Below are 12500 nucleotides of genomic sequence, written 5' to 3'. Positions count from 1 at the left end.
GGAGTGCTGTGGATTACTTGTGGATTATTGTGATGTTTTTATCAGCTGTTTGGACTCTCATTCTGACGGCACTGCACTTTTTCACTGGAGGAAGAGTTATTATGGATTATGGATTATATTTTGGTCAGAAAAATTTTAAAGTTAAAAACATCTTAATGATGGATTTGTTTCAGCTTTTGTCTTCTCCAGATGTTAACTGATGGACTGGAGTGCTGTGGATTACTTGTGGATTATTGTGATGTTTTTATCAGCTGTTTGGACTCTCATTCTGACGGCACCCATTCACTGCAGAGCATCCATTGCTGAGACACTGATGCAGTGCATTTGTTTTGTTTGTCTCACTACTAGAGATGGTTATCCATATAGTTCAGTGTAATGTTCACATATGAGCTGATGATAAACTCTGTTTAATAATAAAAATGAAAATGAAATCAGTTCAAATATTAAAACACTTTTTGGTTTGCAAAAAAAGTGAACAAACTGATCATAAGTCAGCTGAAATGATGTCAGCTGCTGTTTCAATGTTGCAAAACCCACTGAAACAACATTGAAACAATGATTACAGCGCAACAGTTGTAAAAAACGTAACAAAAAAAAAATTGATACAATGTTTAAAGCTAAATGGTTGTAAAAGTTAAAATATTTATAAAACAACATTTATAACACCCATGAGGAAAAGACATCGGAACAACTTGATGTCAATATTAATTCAATTACTAAATTATGTAAGAAATAAATACCGTGATTCAACCCTGAAATGCCGGCGAGTTCTTACATGTTCTCTAAGTAAATAATTGTAAGCTATTACAAACAATTAAAAAAATTAAACACTCGCCCAAAAATAAATTAGAGTGTAAATATTTAACTTGTTTATCTGCATGTCACGTGACCATTAACCAACATCAACGAGTTGATTAATAATGCTTTTAATATTTAAATAATGCAAACTTAAAAAATCTCCTATGGACGTCAAGGACACGACACACTGAAGCTCAAAGAGGTTCGAAGGATGAAAAAGTTTGTGAATCTCTGATCCAGAACAAACAGGATTGTGGGATATCTCAGGCTGCTAAAGACGCTTGAGAAACAGAGCAGAGGACAGAGAGACACACAGACTGTGTAACGGCTCCAGAGCGCTCTCTAGAGTACTGAACCACAGCGCCACCTGCTGGAACAGCGTGAAGAAATCTCTCAGACGGGAAGTGGTTTTTTCACTTCATTTAATACACACATACAAAACCCCAACCAGTGTGTGTGTGTGTGTGTGTGTGTGCTACACAACAAAACAGGTACAAAAGCACACACACTCTCTTCAGCTACAGAAAAATCAACTCAAAATATTTTCCGCTCCTCTCTGGAGCTTCCTTACAATCAAACGCACATCTTTATACGTACTGCAGTAAACGTCTGATGAGAAACTGAGGTTCTTGAGAAGAGCGTCAGTCGTCTCGCTCTGGACTCTCACTTCTCGCGGGGCTTCGAGACGCAGATCGGCTGCAAGCGGAACACAAGAAACGCTGGTGTTGAGCGTGAGTTTCTCATACCTCTGCTTCGGAGGCGAAGCTCTAGATTTGGAGCAGCTGAGATTTAAGCAAAAACGCCTCTTAGGTTTAACAAGCGCGGGAAGTGCGTCGGTGGCTTTGCTGTTTGCATGCGACAGCTCAACACAAACCCATCTAAACATCTCGTGATGATTCTCATACACCCATTTACTGCTCAAGAAACAGTTTTGTGGAAACCGTGATGCATTTTATTTTTCAGGATTCACAGATAAATAGAAACTTCAAAAGAACAGCATCTACTTGAAACGATTTGTAACATTATAAATGTCTTTACTGTCACTTTTCAGGTCGTTTTTAGAACAATCGATTCTGTCCTGAACTCTAGGCTACTCCACTGTAACACCTGAGATCTGCAAAAAGTTAACATCTCGTGATGATTCTCATACACCCATTTACTGCTCAAGAAACAGTTTTGTGGAAATCGTGATGCATTTTATTTTTCAGGATTCACAGATAAATAGAAACTTCAAAAGAACAGCATCTACTTGAAACGATTTGTAACATTATAAATGTCTTTACTGTCACTTTTCAGGTCGTTTTTAGAACAATCGATTCTGTCCTGAACTCTAGGCTACTCCACTGACTACTCCACCTGAGATCTGCAAAAAGTTCCTTGAATTGTTTGTGGATACAATTCAGGATATGGACGCTTTTTCACAAGACTGTGATGACATGTTTTATGCTCGTAAATCCTCAAGTTTTTCATATTTGTATTTTTTTTTTTAAATGTATGTTTGTATGGCACCATGAGTTATTTTTATCGCGCCGTGCTCCCATCTGTGTAATTCATAAAGTGCATTTTTTTATGCACAGTAAAATCAGATGATTGACTTTTAAACCGAGTGTGTTTTCTGTAAAGATAACAGACTTGTACTAATAGTGGAGTGTTTATTTGCAAAGGCTAGGACCCTTTTCATAAGACTGTGATGATGCATTAGCATCGTAAATCCTCGAAAGTTTTTCATATTTGTATTTTTTTTTTTAAATGTATGTACATTTATAACACTATTCTGTATTTTATATCACCTTTGCATCAAAAAACTAGTTAACTGCATGTTTCTAATGCAGCATTAATGCATCTAATGGTCAAAGTGGTTGTATTTCTTTATTACGTTAATTTAGAAATATGTTTGGAACATTTTATGTTTGTTAAATTCAAGTTTTTTTAAAGTAACGACCAAGTGGCCAGCGGCAGACAGTGGGTTGAGCATATGTTTGATCAATTTAGCCTTCTCAAATCATCACGACTTGCCTAAAATAAAATCTATAGATATAAAACACTTCATGCATTTCACAATATTAATTTAAAAAAGTAACCTAGATAAATGTGCGCTGTTAGACGCATACCAATCATTTGTGCGAACATGGAGGCGCCGGTGTGATAAATGTTTTTCTTAAGAGTGGAAACTTAAAATACGCCGTCATTTTTGCTCATGAAGGTAAGAGTAATACATCATTTGGAACCGCAAAGGGTCTGCTTTTACTTGTGTGTACTCACAATATCAACAAAATGTTGTGCTTTTTTAAAATAAGGAAAATAAACATGATGCGCTTTCTGCCGTCTCGGTCTTGAGCAGGAGCGCTTCACAATGATGAACCGAAACTCAGCGAATACTTGCCTCACAGACATGATAAATATAGCTATAGAAAGCTTTGAATTACTACTTTAAAATTAACATTTAAATCAAAAACTCTTTCATCCAGTAATATGTAAAATATTTCTCTTTAAAGGTGCGTCCAGTGAAGAGATGGTGAGTTAGGATCGTCTACTTTATTTTTGCGACTCTGACTCAGAAAACACTAGTTTATTAATAAATAAGTCAAATATCTCATATCAAATATACTTTTTTTTGTTTGTTTTTGGCTTCTGTGCCAAGATTGTGTTTGCATGCAGTACAAATAGATTAAAAACGAAATAAATAAGATTAACATCATAATATTTTAAGAATAAAGTCAAAATTCTGATAATAAAATCATGTTTTATTGCATGAAGTTAATGTGAATATTCCACCGCCGCCAAAAAAACCCGTGTCTGTGGCATCCAACCTGTCATTCTTAACATTTAACATGCAAAACAGCAATAAAACTTAGGCTTATTGACGATTTTTGAAACTCTGATTGATCGATTACATAAGACGCTCGTTTGTATTAAATTGTTCTGATTTGTTTTTTCAACATGCATTCAAATATTTATTCATGTTTATTTCATGCTGCAAATATTAAAGAGGAAAATATAATTAATTCACATGCCGCTTGCACTGAGGCGAATATAGTTCTCACTACAAATTAAAGAGCGTAAACACACATTTATCGTTTGTATTTTATAATTTAATGGACAGAAGGCTGATACTTCTTGTGGTTATTGGGTGGCTTGCGTGCTACAAATAATGAATGGACCTGAAAATGTTGAATATTATTTCCAAGCATTTATACCGTAAATAAAACAGTTTGTGAATAGTCACGTAACGTTATTTACTTCAGAAAAATCAACAATAAGTTAAGTTAATCGGTGTACACATTTTTTGCATATGGCCCCGGGGCTTGCGTTTAGTTAGTTCTCATCGTATCCCAAAGATTGAACATCCTCAATTAATATTGGCAAGCATAACTCATCCTCAACATCGATCAGATGTGGTGTCCCACAAGGCTCCGTTCTGAGTCCTCTCCTTTTTTGTTAAAATACATGCTTCCTTTATGCTCTATCTTTCAGAAATATGATGCATCTTATCACTCTTATGCTGATGATACACAATTTTATCTTCCTGTCAAGTCCAGCAATGGAAAATCTATCATAAATCTATAAAGTTAAAATGTGGTTGGCACAAAACGTCCTAAAGCTAAATGGAGACAAAACTGAGGCCATTGCTTTTGGATCTTCATTATGTGTCGCTAATATTGGAAATCAAGTCTTTAACACTGCACAACAGAGTCAAGAACCTAGGCGTTATCTTTGATTCTGACTTATTTGATAAGCAGATAAATTCTATCATCAAAGGAAGCTTCTTTCATCTCTGATCCATCGCCAAATTAAAACAGTTCCTCTCAAAGAAAGACCTAGAAGTAGTGATCCATGCACTTATTACATAACAGCTTGATTACTGTAATTAATTATATATAGGTCTAGTGCTGAGCAGTATGTCGAGTTTATCCGATATATTCTTTATAAGCGATGAGGCAATACCGCTTATAGCGATATACAGGAGTTTGATACGAGCGCATCTGAAAAATATAGCGGAGGACACAGACTGAGCTGCTGCGGAGAAAGTGCGTAATCTAAATTGTTCTAAACATGTGACGAGCTTTATATTAAGGGCTCTAAAAAACACGGAAGACAAAGTACAGTTTATATTTTGGTATAGTTCAAAGCGCCGCTAACAGAGACGCTACTCGTGCCGTTTAATGTGTTTGAGATGTGCGGTTTTCCTAAATGCATAACTTACATTTCACAGACATATTTTCATTCTGCAAATGTTAGAAAGTCATGGAAATATTTCCATTTTGCTGTCAGAACGGCATGAGCCTTCTGCTTTTGATTCTCCGCTAAACTTCACAGACTTCAGCAAACAAGACGCGCAATGAAGTAGGAGCACAATAATTCTGACTAAAATATACATTTCACTGAAATATTTATAGTTGGACAATAAATGTGACATATGTAGAATTTTAAACCTACAAGGAAGTGTACTTTTATGATGTAGTACTAACTGTAATGGGGTAAATACATTTTCTTAGCCTATTTATTTTAATTTTTAGCTTATTGAATTTAACTTCTGCTTTAAAAGCATTATTTTTGTTTTTAGTTTGCAATGTTACAATGTTAGAATGAAATATGATTTTAACCTTTGGTTACATTCGCTTTATTTGTTTTTTCATAGCCTTTAATATGTATTGTTTCATTAGACAACATTGGGCGGTACGTGAAATATATATATTAAATATAGTTTTTTAAAAAATCCAAATACAAAAATACTGAGATATATATATACACCGTATATCGCAAATTGGCCAAAAAATACAGAGATATGAATTTTCGCCCATATCGCCCAGCCCTATATAGGTCTATCTCATTCCTCTATCCATCATTTGCAACTGGTCTACAATGCAGCAGCTAGACTTTTGATGAGAACTAGGAAGAGAGAGCACATCAACCCTGTTATCGCTTCCTTACACTGGCTAGCAGTTAGATTCAGAGTTGATTTGAGGGTTTTGCTGTTGTTTATGAAGCTCTGCATGGGCTAGCACCACAGTATATTGCTGATCACTTTTTATTTTACCCCAAACTTTTAAATGGTAGAGTTCCACGCTTTCCACAAAAATATTGTGCAGCACGACTGTGTTCAACATTGATGATAATCAGAAATGTTTCTGGAGCAGCAGATCAGCATATTATACTGATTTCTGAAGATCATGTGACACTGAAGACTGGAGTAATGATGCTGAAAATACAGCTGCGCATCACAGACATACATTACAGTTTAACACATATTCACAGCTGTTTTACATTCTAATAATATTTCACATTTTGTACTGTATTTTTTATTATATAAACTGCCTTGCTGAGCAGAAGAAACTTCTTACGAACAATGAATTCAATGAAATTCAGATTTTTGGCATTAAAACATCACAATGCAAGAAAAGTATGTTCATGCTTTTCCATCATTTATGCATGTCACATTTACATTAATGTCTTATGCTTACAGCAAGACTCAGGATGATGATAATGATGATGTGTGTGTGTATTCTCACCTCCTAGCCGCAGAGCCGGATTTGGATCTCCTGGCTGAACCAGATCTAAAGAAGCAGAAGTTGCCCATCAACACAAACACACAGTTCATGCAGCGATAATAACTGGTGACGCGCAGCAGTGTATGTGTGTTACCTGCTCCTGGGAGCCGAGCCGGACCGCGAGCGAGAGCGAGACCTGGAGGAGGCAAACCAACAATCAATCCATTCAACTGCAGCAGTGATAGCTTACTATCACTGAAACACTAGTATTGTTTTTATTGATCATTTAAATTAGTTTACATTTTTATATTTTCATTTTAATGTTAGTTCAAGTTTTTGTAATTTTGTTAGATGTTCTGTAATTTTATTAATTTTTAAATATGACTATAAATAATATTTACAAATTTTTTTAATATATATATTTTATTTTAATTCAGTAAACATTTATATTTATTTTAAGTAAAACTTTTTTCAATGGTTTAAGGTAAGTATAATAATGCACACAGTAATTGCAGAAGCAATGACATTCATAAGGATGAAGATCATCTGAAGCAGTTTTGGTGAGGTGACGCTTTCATGTGTCGTCACATTCAGAAATGTGTTTTAGAACATTCACACACACACACACACACACACACACACTCTCTTTGAATCACTGTTACATCACCATGCATCAGTTACTCACCTGGAGCGTTTGGGCGTCACAGATCTGGAGCGTCTGGGAGAACCAGAGCGAGAACGACGAGGAGAGAAAGATCTGGATCTGAGACATCAATCAGGCACACATCTGAGTGAAGGATCACACACACACGCACACAAGAGACACAGACACACACACACACACACACACACACAGAGACACAGACACACACACACACAGACACAAGAGACACAGACACACACACAGAGACACAGACACACACACACACAGACACAAGAGACACAGACACACACACAGAGACACAGACACACACACACACAGACACAAGAGACACAGACACACACACAGAGACACAGACACACACACACACAGACACAAGAGACACAGACACACACACAGAGACACAGACACACACACACACAGACACAAGAGACACAGACACACACACAGAGACACAGACACACACACACACAGACACAAGAGACACAGACACACACACAGAGACACAGACACACACACACACAGACACAAGAGACACAGACACACACACAGAGACACAGACACACACACACACAGACACAAGAGACACAGACACACACACAGAGACACAGACACACACACACACAGACACAAGAGACACAGACACACACACAGAGACACAGACACACACACACACAGACACAAGAGACACAGACACACACACAGAGACACAGACACACACACACACAGACACAAGAGACACAGACACACACACAGAGACACAGACACACACACACACAGACACAAGAGACACAGACACACACACAGAGACACAGACACACACACACACAGACACAAGAGACACAGACACACACACAGAGACACAGACACACACACACACAGACACAAGAGACACAGACACACACACAGAGACACAGACACACACACACACAGACACAAGAGACACAGACACACACACAGAGACACAGACACACACACACACAGACACAAGAGACACAGACACACACACAGAGACACAGACACACACACACACAGACACAAGAGACACAGACACACACACAGAGACACAGACACACACACACACAGACACAAGAGACACAGACACACACACAGAGACACAGACACACACACACACAGACACAAGAGACACAGACACACACACAGAGACACAGACACACACACACACAGACACAAGAGACACAGACACACACACAGAGACACAGACACACACACACACAGACACAAGAGACACAGACACACACACAGAGACACAGACACACACACACACAGACACAAGAGACACAGACACACACACAGAGACACAGACACACACACACACAGACACAAGAGACACAGACACACACACAGAGACACAGACACACACACACACAGACACAAGAGACACAGACACACACACAGAGACACAGACACACACACACACAGACACAAGAGACACAGACACACACACAGAGACACAGACACACACACACACAGACACAAGAGACACAGACACACACACAGAGACACAGACACACACACACACAGACACAAGAGACACAGACACACACACAGAGACACAGACACACACACACACAGACACAAGAGACACAGACACACACACAGAGACACAGACACACACACACACAGACACAAGAGACACAGACACACACACAGAGACACAGACACACACACACACAGACACAAGAGACACAGACACACACACGCACGCACACGCACAGATACACACGCACAGGTATGTCACACACCTCCTCCCTCTGCTGTGGCTGCGAGAGCGCCCGTATCTCCTCCCTCTGGACCGAGAGCGAGAGCGAGAGCGAGACCTGTCCGAGTCCAGAGGAGAGAGACGTGTGTCAGTGTCACAGATTGACTGACTGCTGTGACCCTCAGGCACTGACCTATAGATGTGTCTCCATGGCAACACATTTTCCCCAGGCCTGAAAGTTTCCCAGCAGTGATCAAGGTGCACACACGTTTGCTCATACACACACACACACACACACACACACACACACACACACGCACGCACACGCACAGATACACACGCACAGGTATGTCACACACCTCCTCCCTCTGCTGTGGCTGCGAGAGCGCCCGTATCTCCTCCCTCTGGACCGAGAGCGAGAGCGAGAGCGAGACCTGTCCGAGTCCAGAGGAGAGAGACGTGTGTCAGTGTCACAGATTGACTGACTGCTGTGACCCTCAGGCACTGACCTAACTAAACTAAACACTCACATTACAGTTTAACATTACAGCTACAGTACACAACAGGGCTGGACCATACGACAGCGCTTCAACCGCACGAGTTCAGTTCACTACTCTGATGCACACCAACCGTTCAATCCACCTTATTATAGACCGCTAAAACCATAATAAACACTTTATTACTCGAAATAAAATAATAAATAAAACATAAAATATATATATTTTTTACACTTCAGTTAGGTAGGCAACATTTTGATTTTCATTTCGTTTAACGAACTAAAACTGAAATTAAAATTGATAAAACTATATATAATAGTGCTGTCAAACGATTAAATCGCATTAAAATTTAAGTTTTTGTTTACATAATATATGTGTGTTCTGTGTATATTTATTATGCATATAAATACACACATGCATGTATATATTTCAGAAAAATATGTTATGTTTATATATTAAATATATTTATGTATAATATAAATTATATGAATATAGACATGTAAATACTTTCAAAATATATACTGCATTTGTGTATTTATATATACATAATAAATATTCACAGAACACACATATATATTATATAAACAAAAACTTTTTTGTATGCGATTAATCGTTTGACAGCACTAATATATGTATATAAATTAGTACAAATGACAAAAAACTAAAACTTGAACTAAAATTAAAATGAAAAATATAAAAACAAAAGCTACTTCAAAAATAAAAAACACTAACACCATCTCAATGATACTAAAATAACACTCAATTTTTTATTAAGTTTCAGTAATTTTTTCTTTCCTTTTAATTTTTTGCATTTTCATTTAATTTAACTTGAACTAAAACTGATACTAAAATTAATAAAACTATATAACTATACATATAAAAATCAACTAGTAAAAAACTAAAACTTTAAATAAATTAAAATGAAGAACGGAAAATATAAAAACAATAGATAATTCTCAATTAAAAACTATAATAGTATCTCAATGACACTAAAAGTTTAAAAAGTTTCAGTAAAAATATCTTTAATTTATTACTTCGCATTGTTATATTATAAAAAAAGTCATTTAATTTATGCAATGATTGTCATCTAAATAAATATGTAACTTTTTGCAATAAAATGTTTGACTGTAACTGGCAACGGTGATTTTTCTCTGATTCAAAAAAATTGGAGAAGCGATAATTCAGCAATATCTACACGAAATAAGAGTGTTATATCGCCCAGCCCTGGAACTCTCTAAAGCATCCAACAGATATTACAAAAGTTTACAGCATTAAACATTACGACTGCTTTGAGTTCAGGCAATGATATACAGAGAGACACATTAATTGGTACTTGAAATAAACCTTGCAACTTTGCAGGTCGACCCTCTTTGGAACCGAGGTCTAGCAGATTTAGACGATCTAGAAGTATCTATCATCAGCCGACCTCTGCATCTAGTCGTTCTCTTGGATTTCTAACGATGACCGCACTGACAGCCAAATCGCTTGATTGAGACTTGATAGAAGTGTGCAAGGCGCTTTTTCTGCCGAGGTCTCGATGCTCTCTTTATCAAAAGCACAAATCGCTAGCCGAATTTACTCGGATTGGCGCTCTCATCTGGTTTGGGTTGGGGGAGGGGCTACGAATAGTTAAGTAGCAGTGGGAGGAGCCTCAGCGAAGGGGTGTGGCTGCTCGTGCCCCGGTCATATGGGATTTGCTAGATGCCTCAAGAAATCGTAAAGGATCGTGACTCTCTGAATCAAACGATGAAACCTGAAAGGTTTTGACCAGGTCAGTCATTACATGAAATCCCAAAGAACATTGGAGAAAACATCAGTGCAGAGAACAACAACACATCCCCCCGTTAACCCGCAAATCCAACAGAAGTCAAGCAGTCAGAGAGAGAGAGAGAGAACAACATCACAAGGAAACAGCAGATGAACAGCAGTGCTACTGATCAGAGACCGCGTCGGTCGGCTGTACCTGCTCCAGCGCCGCCGGCCGTAGCGGTGGCAGTCGTAAGCGTAGTGGCCCTTCTCGCCGCACTCGTAGCAGCGGTCGCTGGGGTCGAAGGGACGCCGGGTCGGTGGACGGTCAAAGCGGGAACGCCGCGGCATTCCGGTGGAGAGTTCGACGCGCACGCGAGAGCCGCAGATCACCCTGAACACAAAGACCAGGGAAGACAGACTGTGCTGTCAAACGATTAAAAGCTTAAGCTTGCATAATATTGAATCGATTCTCATTTTTACGAAACAATATCAATTCCTAAAATCCCTCGATTAGTCTAGCCTGTTTTCAGTTAAAGGACCACTGCACTATTTTTGAAAATAGGCTCATTTTCCAACTCCCCTGGAGTTAAACCGTTGAGTTTCACCGTTTTCGAATCGCAGTGATATTACGCAGCGCCTGAAAATAGGCTAACTTCCGTCAACATAATCAACTACACAAACTTAGTGCTGTTGGAAGTTACCTTCATAAGGGTAAATTTTTTTAAAATTCAGATGTATACATCGCAACTCCCCTGGAGTTAAACCGTTGAGTTTCACCGTTTTCGAATCGCAGTGATATTACGCAGCGCCTGAAAATAGGCTAACTTCCGTCAACATAACCAACTACACAAACTTAGTGCTGTTGGAAGTTACCTTCATAAGGGTAAATTTTTTTAAAATTGAGATGTATACATCAGCTGAAAGCTGAATAAATGCGCTTTCCATTGATGTATGGTTTGTTATGATCGGACAATATTTGAAAATCTGGAATCTGAGGGTGCAAAAAAATCTAAATATTGAGAAAATCATCTTTAAAGTTGTTCAGATGAAGTTCTTAGCAATGCATATTACTAATCAAACATTAAGTTTTGATATATTTACGGTAGGACATTTACTAAATATCTTCATGGAACATGATCTTTACTTAATATCCTAATGATTTTTGGCATAAAAGAGAAATGTATAATTTTGACCCATACAATGTATTGTTGGCTATTGCTACAAATATCCCCCAGCGACTTAACACTGCTTTTGTGCTGCAGGCTCACATATATCGCAATAATCATTGTGCTTCGGTAGATTTCAAATGATGTCCGTTGTATTGCAGGATTCAAACAATAAATGCTGTTTTGGTGCCGTTTAATCTGGAGTGATCGCTGAACTGATCATCTCCTCCGCTTTATTACTAGTTATAGCACAAAATAAACATGACTAAACATCCGAAGGCAAGTTAAAAGAAAGAGTACGACTTTACAATCCGTCTCCTGTCTCGTGTAATCACTCAATCAGTGTTTCAGCCGCGCAAAGACCTCAATATAACGGCTTTTAAAAAATGTAACGTCACATTTACCTCAGAAAAAAAA

The 12500-nt window shown here is 38.1% G+C and overlaps 1 protein-coding gene across 5 annotated transcripts in view; it reads right to left on the bottom strand.

The window, feature by feature from the left end:
* Positions 1-926: 926 nt before the first annotated feature.
* LOC107572001 (serine/arginine-rich splicing factor 7) overlaps positions 927-12500 on the bottom strand; it is a 15606-nt gene continuing 4032 nt past the window's right edge. Inside the window, exons 3-8 of one of the 5 annotated variants that reach the window (XM_016258406.1) lie at positions 11132-11308; positions 9031-9105; positions 6972-7050; positions 6442-6488; positions 6309-6353; positions 927-1494 (exon numbers count right to left, since the gene is read on the bottom strand). In XM_016258406.1, coding sequence (XP_016113892.1) covers positions 1440-1494; positions 6309-6353; positions 6442-6488; positions 6972-7050; positions 9031-9105; positions 11132-11308 — 478 coding nt within the window. In that variant the 3' untranslated portion in view covers positions 927-1439. Of the gene's footprint in view, positions 1495-6308; positions 6354-6441; positions 6489-6971; positions 7051-9030; positions 9106-10512; positions 11309-12500 lie in introns of those variants that run through there. The other 4 variants (XM_016258407.1, XM_016258408.1, XM_016258409.1 and 1 more) reach the window with 4 other exon arrangements.

Source organism: Sinocyclocheilus grahami, unplaced genomic scaffold, assembly GCF_001515645.1.
Source record: "Sinocyclocheilus grahami isolate Dianchi unplaced genomic scaffold, SAMN03320097.WGS_v1.1 scaffold1679.1, whole genome shotgun sequence".
NCBI lineage: Eukaryota > Metazoa > Chordata > Actinopteri > Cypriniformes > Cyprinidae > Sinocyclocheilus > Sinocyclocheilus grahami.
The sequence above is the reverse complement of the archived record's forward strand: the minus strand, read 5'-3'. Positions and strand labels throughout refer to the sequence as shown.